Source organism: Branchiostoma floridae, chromosome 4 (genome assembly GCF_000003815.2).
Source record: "Branchiostoma floridae strain S238N-H82 chromosome 4, Bfl_VNyyK, whole genome shotgun sequence".
Lineage (NCBI taxonomy): Eukaryota > Metazoa > Chordata > Leptocardii > Amphioxiformes > Branchiostomatidae > Branchiostoma > Branchiostoma floridae.
Window position 1 is genome coordinate 25525494 of NC_049982.1, and position 14359 is coordinate 25539852.

Here is a 14359-nt window from a genome sequence, read left to right on the forward strand (position 1 = left end):
AAATTAATTCACAGTACTGTATAATAAAGTGTACCAAGTAACAGTGAATTGGAACTTTTGGTTATTGTCACCCAGTGGAATAGACATTAAGCGCAATACGTAGAAGGGACAGTTCCAGACGAAATCTTATATGATCCCTTGCCTGTGAAGGTGGTTCTGTTTTCAGGTGATAACTTCACTCACAATTTTGTGCAACTTGCAGAGAGGTGCAAGAAGAACGAACTTGATGCCACCTGCCTGCGAAGTTGTGTATTGCACCAATACTGGCAATAGACCTGTATAACCCAGAAATGCTTGGATCAAATACATACAAGACTAGTACAATGTAATCCATCTTGAGAACTGTAAACATTTTATTGCAAGAGGAGCAACTAATCTTGAACAGGAATAACCAATTTATGGAAGTCAAGAAAGTTGTCATGTAAACCTTTCCTCCATTTCTTTGGGTTTAAAACACATGCCTGGAATGATATCAGTGGTTGGAACTTGCGAAAAGAGTAAATTTGTCATTTCATCCAGTAGTACATGAATGACACGATTTGACAGTTCAGTTTGCTTGCTAGTCTTCCCTGTAAACATCGCTGAATTGGTAAGGCTCAAAACTCATCATAGGTGAAATGGTGCACCTAACCTAGGAATTTCGGTGCACAAAAAATATCTGGTGCACAGAATAGAAAAAAATTGTCAGGAAAACCTACTTTCAAACATTATTTCATCTCATCGGAATTTGAATCTAAACTTCTCCAGCTAACTTTTAACAATATTCATGTACCCGGCGATACAACAAAGGTTTAACTAATTTTTGGCACTTAGATATTTAAAAAAATATGCTGTGTATAATAATATAATGCATGTACCTTTTCGTACATAATGCTACACAAATATCTAGATGCACCCACGAACAAAAATTTAGCTGCAATATGGGTGTACAAAACTGCATATACAAATGTATGCACCCAGTACTTAACGACTTGGGAACTTAAATACAACAATGTGCACAACGTGGGTGTGTTTTGAACTGTTAGTCTACAGTTCACATCCCCTCTGTGATTTTCCAACTGCTCTTGTGTTAAATTACCATTAGGACAAGTAAACTTTATGGATGCCATCACTGCTTGCATTGATTTTTGCCTGATTTAAAAAAATACATATTCCTCTCGAGAGATTGTCAACATCACAAGTAAATACCAAAATTGGGAAAATATGTCACATGCTTGCCTTTGTCGTACTCAGAAGTGTACTTGTAGAAGTGAAACTAGTTTGGCAGTTGTAGAATCTACACCTAGTCTCTACCAGACTCCGGATCGCTGGAAATATCGTAGAAATGGAACAAATAGAGGAGTAAGCCGGCCAGAGGAATATAGCTGGGTAGGGAACAGCACGCGATCCACGGATCCTGATGAACACTATTACACTAATGTCAGTTACTGCACTTCTTGAATACAGGGAAAATGACTTGATAGTTGAGATACCAGGTTTTGTTATTACAATTCACATCCTTTACTTTGAAAATTGTGGCATCTTGATTTTTCTTAACCTAATCTTTTTTTTTTGCTCTCACATTAGATTTGGAGTCAACATAAGATGTCATCCATGAACTTAACTTGCTGTTGCCTTTAAGGGCACAAACACTATATTAACTACATGTCCTATTATTGCCCTCACATCTTCGATAAAACTCGAAGTTAGACGTCCTAAACTTTCTGCATCATCGATTTGGTCCTCTGTATTTCCTCTTGTTTTTCCGTGGTCTTGAAGTGCGTGTACGCCATGATTCCCGCGAGCGTCAGCGCGATTCCGACACACTGGTTCGTCGTGACGGGTTCCCTGAATATCAGGAATCCTCCCATAATGGTGATGCAGAACTTCAGGTGGCCGATGACGTTATAACTGTGGACTGGTGTCAAGGTAACAAACCAAAGGAACAAAAAAGCTTTTAAAGTTGGGCGTCAGACTTCATGCCATTGGTAATTTGATTACATGCTACAATACATGTAGTTACACTTTGTCTGTGAATGCAGCCCAGAAAACCAACTCTCTTGGAGCAAGGCACCATCCAGCAATAACACAAACAAATGGTGACCCAGGACCATCAATTTTGTCACTTTGTGTTTGGGACCCACTCACATAATCAGCACTGGTTGTCATCTGACAAACAAATGATCATTGAAACATACAAAAGCACACCATAAAAATCTAATACTAGTTGGAAGTTAGAAGCAAAATTATTGATTTCTATCTTTCACGTCAAATATAAAAGCCCATTTTTTAATGGTTTCATCTGGCACCACAGTTGTAAAATACTTGAAATCCCTAGCAGACCAAAGCATTGTGTCCTTGGGAGAGAAACTTTATACCTATTCCCTTTCTCGACTCAAAATGAGTACCTACCGGGGTAGCTTCAGATAGGGATGTTGTCTTGCATGGGAAGCAAAGCCAAAGGTCCCATGTTTGAGAAGAGTCACACCTCAAGCACATAAAACAACCAACCACATTTATCAAAAAGAGTAGGGGTTCTTTCTGGTATGATTGGGTCAAACCTGGTCTGGTTTTATGCAACTTACACCTGCTGCACAACACCTGTTGTAACTCCTAAAACGTAGTCATGCAAAACAAAACGACAAGGCACCCACAGAAAGGATACGTGACAGGTGAGGTGTTGCCGATGATCCAGAAGATGGACAGGTTGACAGAGAAGGCCATGATCCCAGACAGCGCCACCATACCCTGGGAAAACAGAATACATCACCTTTGGTAAAGAATTGTTTAACCTTCTCCCTGCCAAGGTAGCATTTTCAATCTTGATTTGTAGTGGGTTTAATAGGCAGCAGGAGGAGGGCTAAAGTTCTTCTCACCATACTATACAAGGTTAGCATTTGCATGCAAGTACATGTATGGATGAATGAATGAACTTTATCACTTGACAATCTAGGATCAAAGCCTATCTATCTTACATATAGAACTACAAAATACATGTACTAGTATTAATGACTACAGAATTTACTTTATACATGTATTGTCATGTGTGGGTGACTTGATCTCACTTTTGGAATGAAGCGCAGCAAAATTGACCGTCTATTTTACGACATACATGTAATTGGTACATACGGGAGTTGGACACCATAACACAACATGGAAAATATAGGTTTGTGTACATGAAACCGCTAATTTGTGTTTCAAACTTAAAACACAGCAAAAACTCAATTCCCCATCTATAGCAAAACTAAGTCCCTGTGAAAATGAATGAAATACAGTACATACCAGGGCTTGATATGACCAGGCCTGGAGGAGTCCATGCTCCCCTGTGATTGGCTCGAAGATTGGCACGACGAAAAGAAGCATCCCGGCGGAGAGCGGTGCCTGGTAGTACAACAGCTGCATGGAGTTCACCTGGAACTCCTGCTGTTTTGCACCAACTAACTGAAGAACAAACATGACAAGAGTTACAAGATCTCCTAATACTGTGAAATATTTTTTTGGTGAATTTCATGTTTTATTCATTTTTGTAAATTGGTAGGTAATTCTGTCAATGTAATTTCCTGCCTTCTTGTGGTCTAAGGGCCAGGGACAAGCCTGCAGCAACAAAAGGCCTTCCAATCCTGCAAGTCTCCAGTTACACCAATTTTTGCCTCACACTCTGCCACTCTGCAATATTAAAAAAACTGTGAACATTGACCAAAAACACTGTACATCCATTTTCATGTACTAGATAACAATCGTTTCACACTTACTATCAGTAATAAAGCAAGTGTAAAACGATTATTATCTGTATTGTTCGCAGTTATTTGAATGTAGCAGAAAATTGGCAGGGTGTGACACAAAAAAAGGTGTAACTGTAACTGTATGTCCAGAGTTGAGAGGGAAGTTTCACAAGTTGTAAATACAGTGGCAGCCAGTTAATTGCACATCGGATTAACGCACACTTCTGTTAACTGCACGGAATCCCAGAACCCCAAGCCGGTGCGGCCCAGCTAGATAACTTCGCATAATTGCACCAGCCGGATAATTGCACCAAATTCACTGGCAAAAAGGCTGTGCAATTAAGCGGCTTCTACTGTACAAGCATTCATGCCATATGGATAAATGATGATAGCAAATATATACTCACGATTTGGTACATCGATGTGACCAGCACCCCCAAACCTGCATACACACTTCCCAGTAAATTGAACTTCATGTCATAGTAAGAGTTTAGGAACACTCCCATTGTAATTGGAACCTGAAAAGAAAAGAGAGATCTTTTACACAAAAAATGCACATATTGTAGATCTATAACAAAGTAAAATATAGATTTTCAATGAGAATACAAAAAGTTAATTATTTTCTTTCTCAAGATCGGGATTTGTATACATATAATTATAAAGCCATGAAAGTGCAGTGAGTTACAGACACATAATGTATTATTAAAATATTTTAAGAGCTTGGGATAATGCGCAAGATTCATATCATAATGCCTTTAACATATATTGTCTAACTTGTGCTAATTTGTGGCCTATTTGATTCAAAGGCTTTTATTTGACCTCATTTGCACCATGTTGGACTCTAACGTATATTTCTTTAAATCTCTAAGCAGAGCTTTTGTTCGAGTGGGATAGGAGTGGTCGCTCTCTGTGTTTAAAATTGTGACCACTCCTTTCCCACTTGACAGAAACCTTTGTTTGGAGCTTAGGTGTGCATGCCTTCTTTTGTGATAAAAGGCCTGCAGCATTCGAGCTATTTTCATTCAATTACAGATGGCTCGCTAGCCTGGAGTCCGACCTTGTAGTCGCTTAATACTGAAAATCCACTTTCACCAGTACTTTTGGTTAGCGTCCAAAAGCACAACATGGCTGGACTCCAGCCTAATGGCTCGCTTTAATTTAACAATAAATTGGTAAATGATCATAAGAAGAGTAATTGATCATTTTAACTCTAAGTTGCGCGTTATCTTGCTATACTAAATTATAATCTGTCGGGGGCAAGGCAGCATCCAGTAAAGGGCTATGCAAAGCATTCTATGTACAGCTCAGTTGGATAATAATTTAGCCCTCTGGATACTGCCTTGCCGCCAATAAGCCTGGGTGTCATCCTCCATAGTAAACCCTGGGTCAATTTTTCCACTTGCTTAAACCACATAGTCGTTAGCAAACAAAAAGGTTGAGCCAGCGGAGGATGGCACCTAGGCTAGCTCCCAATAGATTATCTATAATGCTTGGAGATTACCTGAACATGTTCGTTGTTCATGATGTTATAGACAAATCATTCACATCGTGAATTTGAATGTGAGATAACACAAAAGTTCCAATGTAGCGTCTGGTTGTGTCGGTGTCCTACGACTCAGGTAATGTCCGCGCACAATGAACACATGGAACAAAATTATCAATGAAATCATCTCAAAAACTTTAAAGCACAGCAAGAAAAAAATCAATTTGGTTTAACGTTTAACCCCATGCTTAGCCTCATGATAACTGCACGAAGGGGACTTTTACCAGCTATAACGGTACCAGATATCACAGTCTATCTTACCATATGGTAATTAAATTTAATTTGTTGTGAACTTACCGCCGTTAGCTTGACTTTCATGGAGAAAGTTTTGTTATAAAACTTTGTCTGTATAAACATGATGACTGGCATGGTCATGCACTTGATCACCTGATAGGTTCCGACAGAGTTATTCTGCAGAGACAAGTTGGTCAAGACCACGAAGCCACAAAACGTCAGGGACAATGGCACCACCTTCCACAACAACAGCGACTTCGGGTTGAAGACGTTCGCCAACTGGCTCGCGTACAGTCCTAGAAAAGTTATCACGAAGTGCACAAGAGTCAGGCTTATGTTCGGAAAGCCCACGTTCACGTAGATCCATTTGTTGAGGAATATGATGCTTATAGAAGACACTAAGTTTCCCAACACGCCGAAAGTTATGGCACCTGAGGACGCCATCTTCCTGGAGACTGCACTTTTTCAACTAACCGCTAAACGGTGCTGTGACTCGATCTCCTAGAGACTGCAGTTTTCAGTTTAACCGCATGACTGCGCTGTTGGACTTCCAAGCTGGTATTCCATCATCATCATCGATTTACACAAAATTCATCATGGCGGACCATCTTGAAGGAAGTGGTGTGCGATGAAAACAAGATGAGGAACTGTCTCTTTTTTGGACACTCTGTGAGGTCGAGACGCGTGTTAAATGTATACTGTTTCCTGCTCATCCTCGGCGTGCATCTCCTGACCTGCGGGCAGTGTGCGCAGCGCCGCTGCGGGCCGGACAACTGCGTACACGGGCGGTGCTCGGAAGGGGAGTGCGTCTGCGATAGAGGGTGGAACGGGGACCGATGTCAGTACTGTGGAGGCCGTTTCAGGTACGATTCAAACTATAACGACAATTATGACTTTTCCAGTGTGCGTTTCTGACAACCAGTGATGTCGATTTTCCTTGTGTGTCCTTCATCAGTCAACTGTAAACAAGAGGGGTTTACGGAAATGTCTGACCTGGCTATGACATAACCATGTTAGAACGGAAGAGAGGGTTACCAAGTCACAACTTAGGACTTGATTCTGACACGAAAATGATACCATGGGCTGTCTACTAATGCCAAAATCTCAAGGGTGTGCATGGGGGTTTTAGTCTCTGATGTTTACTCCGGGAAATGCTTGTGGAAAAACTGGGTTTATTGCAGTCATTCATTAGCAGTGTTTATATAGTTTTCCTTGACCTTTATTATCATGGCTTTGTAGTTAATTGTGACCTGCCACAATTGAGGTTCCCCCCACACAAGCCTGATCCTGCCCCCGATAACCCTCGACCTGAGTCTCACCCTATTGCGGCAGTCTCTGCATACGTATGGGGGAAGTCTCGTTTTTGTGTTTCCATGTCGAGATAGACATCTTGTAAATGTACATTTGTAGTTATTGGGTGGGCTGACTACATTCTCTTCATAGCCAGGGGCTGAATTGCAAGGAGCATGCAATTGGCAGGGCTAATTAATTATAAATCACAAGGGTCTGTGATGGCAGCCTGTAGACAATGCCTAGTCCCTTCAAGATCAATATGACAGTAATTACCCCAGTTCTGGCCATTGAACTGTAGGGACATGAACCACTCATACCGGGATGGACCCCTACTCTTTTTGATAAGTATGGCACTGGTTCTTTTGCATGCTCGAGGTGTGGCTCTCCTCTAACACGGGACCTCAATTTGACCTCGGGACCTCCATCCCTAACAAAAGCTAGGTATTAATTAAGTGTGAGTTTCTAACAACCAGCGATGTAGATTTTCCTTGTGTGTTCTTCATCAGTCAACTGTAAACAAAAGGGGTTTACAGAAAAGTCTGTGCTGGGTATGAGATAACCCTGTTAAAATGGAAGAGTGGGTTACCAATGCACCTTTGTTTTGGTTGTGTTTTCTTGCAATACTTCTGTGACTTTTGCTGTGCACAGCATTGTTGCACGATATGATCATGCTACCGATCAAGACGATAGACGGGTCATTTTCCGATTGACTTTGATTTTTACATTTTTAAAACAATAAAACTATTAAAAGAGGGATGAAAGCTACGATCCTGCCATGTTTTTGCCTTGTATTTCTAACTGTACGTAAGACATGCTGGCAGTTCAGTATAAGTTATGAGCTATTTTTTATGTGATCTGGACACCAAGCAGATGATTGGTATATGTCAAACATCATGAGTACACTTTTTCAAATACCATTGGGCATTGGTGGAAAATGCCCTGGTACACTTGTACCTTCTTCTTTCCAGCAGCAAAAGGTTTCTAGTTGGCTTAAAAATAAAATATGTCATCTCAAATTCTGTAAATTCATACATTTGTGTAGTAGTACTACTATAAGTATAACAATGTTGCCACTTACAACTAACTAGCCTGTCCTTAGAGACAAAGACAGCCTAGTTTTTCCAGAAACCCACAAACAAAATTAGATCTTCCTTTATTTATGTGTGCTCTTCTTCCACTAATGTTTGTGTTGACAAGGAAATGACACTGAAAAGACCTTAAGGCTAGTCAAACATATGCAGAACAATCATCATTATCAGGACCTGGCTTAGAGACAAATTGCATGTACTGTACCAAACAAATTACTGTGTCTAGATTGGACCTTATACAACCTTGAATTGCCCTGGCACAAACATGTTAATAGCCTTTGCATGAACATGCTAATTAGTTTCTCTTAAAAAGGCTTTCTCAATCCCCTTTAAGTTTATATTTGAAAAAGCCTATTTCTTATCATTATAGTCTATAGCCTATAGTGCAAAGACTCCCTCTCCAGCCCATAATAATAAGAAAGACATGTAATAAGAAAACAGTAACTTGAGAACAAAGATAACATCTTGGAGGATCCAGCAATTCTTACACATTTTCCCTTATTTTTTTTTTTGTAAACAGAAAAAACAAACACTTTCAGACAAGAATTTGTCCATTTATTTATTTTGTTTGTTTCTTTGTATTCTTTTGTGTAATTGTATACCCTGTGAAGTACCCCATGGCATAACACACCAGGTTTGTACTGAACAGTGCAAGCTGTATATCCAGACAAATATATTTGATCCACTCACACCTGGAAGGACCCATTTTCTTAAGCTTTTAGATGGTGAAGTGTGTTATTGAGCATGCTGTGTGGCTCTCCAGAAATACAAGACCTCCATTTAATGTTCTACATGAATGGCTTCTTCCCTAACCTCACTTAAGTACTAATTTTCACCTAAGTGAAGTATTATAAGGAAAGTTGTGTAAAGTGCCTATAATTTCCAAAGGCACAAGTCGTCATCAGAGCATGTCGAACCCTGAACCTCTAGCGTCTGGACCAAACACCCTTCCATTATGCCTAAGCCACACCTGATACAGAATGTCTAGAACTAGAAGTAGTAGAAGTTGTACGTATGGCTGGTCACTGACTATGCAGGTTAGGCCACACCAATTTAATTCGTTGGTTCTCGGAATCGCCGCTTCAAAAAATCGCAAAACCAAAAAAAAAAAAAAAAATTTTTTTCTCCCCAGGCTATCTGAAGGCTGCAGTTTTTCAATAAGTCGATAGGTGTCTCTCTTTGAAGTTGTGACCTAGGTGATCATGTGACGGAGATTAGCCAATCAGAAGCATCATTCTTAAAATCAAAATGGCGCCACCAGAAAAATAGAAGGGGAAGGAGTACCGGAGTCGGATAATTTTGAGTACAAATAGAGTAGAATTGGAGCTTGAAGAAGTGTAGTAGAAGGTAGTGCAGTAGCAGGAGAAGAAAATACCATGTCTGTGGATCCAGGAAAGCCACATTTTTTGTGGTGTGTACAGTTTTTAACCGGGGACAGAAGTCAGAAGAAACTTCTTGGCCAACAGACAAAATTTATTTATGAAAACATGTCTTCTTCTTCTTCTGTCACATAATTAACAGATATGCATCGAGGGCCCAAACGATGTGCAGGTGGGTTTGATGAAATATAATTTCCTTGATATTTGATGGACAAACCAAAAATTATTTTGAAGTATTTAGCCAACAGAAAAATATGAGTTCCCTTGGCCAAATTGGGGCTTGTTCATATACACCCAAAGTACTAGTAATTAGTAGTAAGTTCACAGGGGTTTTTGACTTTTAAAGAGTAGAATTTTGACAAAGTAGGTAGCACAGAGTTGCAGTAAGACTGGGAATTCTTGTCAAGCAGAGCAAATATTAAATTATTTTGAGTTCCCCTTGGGGTTTGTTGATAAGTTTCAGTTACTGTAAGATGGACACTTTGTTTTTGACCTCCATGAATAAAAGACAAAAATGAAGACTGCATTTTCAGACTGTTGTTTCCAATTGAATCAAACCAGGATGGTACATATAAAATTCATAATTACAATGTCACCTTTTATCAATAACCATAATTCTAATGTTTTAGTACAATTCGGTAAACTGAAAGAAATCAATAAAATCAATTATCGTGAAAATAACATACGAAAATAGCAATGTATGTACCGGTAGCACTTACTGTACCGTTAGTGTCTCAGTGAGTATGATACGAGAGCCCCCATGGCCAGATTCAGCAATGGCTTTGCCATCAGAGAAGTTTTTTTTTTTTTTTTTCGCCCTGTCGCTTCATATTTTTCATGAAAAAATCCGAGAACCAACAAATTAAATTGGTATGGCCTTACAAAGAAAGATAATTAGATGGATTTTGTGGTATCAAGCCTCAGGCAGACTACCTACATGATAAACCCAAGGTGTTGAGGACATATCCTTTAGTGCTGTGGTCTCACCGACACTGGTAGTACGGATATGTTGAAAAAGCCAGTGGCTGTATCAGCACCATCACCAGGCAACAGAGGACCAGGTTAACGTTGTATTAGTAGATATCTAGGAAAATTTGGGATGGGGTGTGCCAAGAAGGACTTCAAATTGTAGACGAGTCCTACTAGTATTAGAGTGTGAAGACTAGCCGACTGCTGCCTACCCCTGCAGTGTACAAATACTGGATACAGTACACTGATACTACACCTGAAGTCGTTGATTACAATACTTGAGGTTACCACTGACAGTTTTAGCCAGGTAGGAATTGTCTGCAACCTGCAACGAGTTTGCATATAATTATTACCTTCACCAAGAAGGTTATGTTTTCGGCAGCATTTTTGTGTGTGTCTGTCTGTCTGTCTGTGAACACAATAATACCTGGATGGATTGTCGTGATATTTGATATGTTGGTACTTGGTAGGTCTTGATGAGATCTTAAAAATGGTTACATTTTTGGCCTCCTAGTCCTAGCAACTTTCTGTGATACTGCAGCAACAATTCCAGTTTTGATACCTCTCAATCTGGACAAGTTATGGTCAAGACTTGTGACAGGTAGATAGCTCTTGTTGTCGGGAGGAAGTGACATAAGTTTGGGACTTTGGGTTCTCGAAATCTAACTTATGTCTGTTTCTGTCTGTCTTTGCTGTTACATGTACATGTAATACTATATGATTACAAATATCACAATGCAGCTATCATTTGTGTCTTTTTGACTGGAAGGGTTTGCAAAGCAATCTGATGTATATTGTAAATAAGGGGGTGAAGTCTGCCATCTCTGATTGCCTTGTTTGTTTGTTGTTGTTTACCTCCCAGATTGACCAGCAACTCCGGTGTGATCACTGATGGTCCGAGTAACTATACCACGGTCACAAAGTGTACCTGGCTCATCGACAGTGGAAGGTGGGAATGGGCAGTTTATTACAATCAGACAGATACTGATCGTGACTGTCCATCACAATAACTGAATTAGCAGTTCCACCAATGAGAGAGCGACAATTATTGGTCAATGACCAATGGCTGCATGTCTGTCAAATAGTTGTATTTTTATGTTTTTAGTTTGTATTTCTACATTTTGATATGGGTTAGCGGGGCTTGGAATCAACATTAAGATGAAGAAATGTGACATGGAACATAAAAAGTGTGAATATTTGACAGACATGCAGACATCCCTCATTGGTCAAGCCATTAATTGTCAGTCTCTCATTGGATTAACTGCTAATTGTGATTGACTGTCAGGATCTATCCAGATAGTCTGTAATTTGTCTAGTCTGTAAGTATGATATCTTGTATGTTTTTTGAAGGGGGATTGGACACTTTTTACTCACGTTAAGGCCACACAAGTTCATTTTTGGAATTTCTGCAGAAAAATTTTAGAAAAGCTTTTTGTGGCACCCCTAAATGCTACCACAGGAGCTACAAAGTCAACAAACCATTCTTGTTAATTATTAACCTTTATTTCACATTCTCGCAACACCGGGCTAAGTACAGACCGTAACAAAACATGTTTACCTAATGGATAAGAAACTTCTCTATCAACAATCACACATTGTTTTTTTTTTTTCAAGAGCCACTTGTTTTAACTTTCATAACCACCTTTTTTGCCCTTGAAAACACAACAGAAATATTTTTCAGGTACTTGTAGTGCTTGAGTAAATAGAAAATTATGACTAGAAGTTAATAAGTCATGAAGGTAAACAAGGACTTTTTTCACCAATGGGGCCAAACTTTGAGCATTTTTGGGTTAAGACATATCCTGAAAGAAACATGGCATTTTTTTAAGATCGGAAAAAATGAAGCAGGGCAATTCAATAACCAATGAATTTAATTGATGTAGCAAAGAGTATTAGAGGTGGATAGTGTATTATGCATGTACATGTATGTATCGAAACATACATTAATAACATTAGATTACTAGAACACACTTAGAAGTCAATGAAGACATTTTTGTGAACATTATTTTGCATTTGTATGAAAAAATATTATGATGATAGATCAAAATGTTGATTCGTTTTAAGTATGGAAATTAAATGGGGTAAGCTTGAAAAGCATTCTTTATCAACTCTGATCGTCTGTCCTTTTTGTGTGTGTTTTTTCCAGGGTTGGATCGACCATCAGACTGAGGTTTAATGAGTTTGCTACAGAGTGTAGCTGGGACCATGTGTACGTGTACGACGGAGACTCTGTGTTTGCACCCCTCGTAGCAACCTTCAGGTAAGTTTAGATTAAAGACAATCAAGAAAAAAAAATTCACGAGTCTTAGTGGCAAGTGTTTAGATGTTGACACACTGGCAGCACCAAATCCGTAGGTGTTTTTGGCATCTTTGGACAGATCAGCCGTGAGGCTCGGTGGGCGTCACTCCACCGTCATGGGGGCAGAGGCATGGCGAGTATCGAACTCAGGACCTTCTGATTCTGATTCCAACGCTAAAGCTGTTGTGCCACACAGACACCTCATAAATTTTTTTTGGGGGGGGAGGGGGACTGAATGAGATACGGAGGTGGTCACCTTATTAAGGTTGACTGTATCATTTTGTATGTATGTCTGAGCAGTTTTGCCTGAGTGTGCTTCTGTGGGGGTGAAGTCTGCTATCTCTGATTGCCTTGTTTTAATTCCGCAGTGGTCTGATGACACATTTGCAGCCCAACAGAACCAGCTATGAGCTAACCACTACATCAGGCTACGCCTACCTGCACTTCTTCAGCGATGCTGCTTACAACATGAGCGGCTTTAACATATCTTACAGGTAATGTTTTTTATGCCTATGCCTTTTTATTACCTTTGTGTAACTGGAGAAGCTGTTGTTGTTTTTAGTGTGTGTGTTTGCCTGTGTATGTGTGTTTCTACACCAATTTTCACATGCTAGGCACATCAGAGACACTGACAGGAAGTTAGGTCAAAGGTTCCAAAAGTTATCAAAGGTTATCTCATTTCCTATCTTCAATTTTTTGCTGTATATCCATGTCTGTTGATGACTTATGGGAGGCAGTGGTAAAATGCAGTCCAGACGTGTTTAGTTCATGTCTCAGGGCCTATATCCACAGTGCATCCCAATGCATATGCACAATTTTGACTGTGAACCAAAGTTCATTGTGGTGTATTGTTGTTTCCAGCCTGAATGCCTGTCCGTTAGACTGTTCCGGCCACGGCACCTGCGACTCCTCCTCAGTGTGCACCTGTCAGCAGGGCTGGAAGGGCGACGCCTGCAACGAGCCGGCCTGTCCCAACCTCTGCTCCAACCATGGCCACTGTGACTACTCAGGCACCCTGGACTGTATATGTAACCCAGGATACAGGGGTGGGTACTCAGTAACCCAGGTTACATGGGTGGGTACTCAGTAACCCAGGATACAGGCGTGGGTGCTCTATAACCCAGGATACAGGGGTGGGTACTCTGTAACCCAGGATACAGGGGTGGGTACTCACTAACCCAGCATACAGGGGTGAGTACTCACTAACCCAGGTTAAAGGGGTGGGTACTCTGTAACCCAGGATACAGGGGTGGGTACTCAGTAACCCAGGATACAGGGGTGGGCACTCAGTAACCCAGGATACAGGAGTGGGTACTCAGTAACCCAGGATACAGGGGTGGGTACTCAGTAACCCAGGATACAGGGGTGGGTACTCTGTAACCCAGGATACAGGTGTGGGTACTCACTAACCCAGCATACAGGGGTGAGTACTCACTAACCCAGGTTACAGGGGTGGGTACTCAGTAACCCAGGATACAGGGGTGGGTAATCACTAACCCAGGATACAGGGGTGGGTACTCAGTTACCCAGGATACAGGGATGGGTAGTCAGTAACCCAGGATACAGGGATGGGTAGTCAGTAACCCAGGATACAGGGGTGGGTAATCACTAACCCAGGATACAGGGGTGGGTACTCAGTTACCCAGGATACAGGGATGGGTAGTCAGTAACCCAGGATACAGGGATGGGTAGTCAGTAACCCAGGATACAGGGGTGGGTAATCAGTAACACAGGATACAGGGGTTGGTACTCAGTAACCCAGGATACGGGGGTGGTACTCATATCCTGTCCGCTAGTGCGGCGGTGCCGATAGAATCTTTTTTTTTTTTTTTTTTTTTTTTTTTTTTCTTTTT

The 14359-nt window shown here is 40.6% G+C and overlaps 2 protein-coding genes across 2 annotated transcripts in view; one reads left to right on the forward strand and one right to left on the reverse strand.

Moving 5' to 3' along the window:
• Positions 1-335: 335 nt before the first annotated feature.
• On the reverse strand, positions 336-5962 carry LOC118413200 (solute carrier family 35 member E3-like). The gene is made up of 5 exons (XM_035816417.1): positions 5542-5962; positions 4109-4219; positions 3262-3420; positions 2645-2727; positions 336-1890 (listed from the first exon to the last, which is right to left on the reverse strand). The coding sequence occupies exons 1-5, from the start codon at positions 5920-5922 to the stop codon at positions 1695-1697; spliced, it is 930 nt and encodes a 309-aa protein (XP_035672310.1). The 5' UTR covers positions 5923-5962; the 3' UTR covers positions 336-1694.
• Positions 5963-6032: 70 nt separating this feature from the next.
• The window catches only part of LOC118413199 (attractin-like protein 1), a 39108-nt gene continuing 30781 nt past the window's right edge, over positions 6033-14359 (forward strand). Inside the window, exons 1-5 of the mRNA XM_035816416.1 lie at positions 6033-6341; positions 11070-11156; positions 12354-12467; positions 12875-13000; positions 13368-13552. Of these exons, the coding sequence (XP_035672309.1) occupies positions 6118-6341; positions 11070-11156; positions 12354-12467; positions 12875-13000; positions 13368-13552 (736 nt within the window). The 5' untranslated portion in view covers positions 6033-6117. The remainder of the gene's footprint in view (positions 6342-11069; positions 11157-12353; positions 12468-12874; positions 13001-13367; positions 13553-14359) is intronic.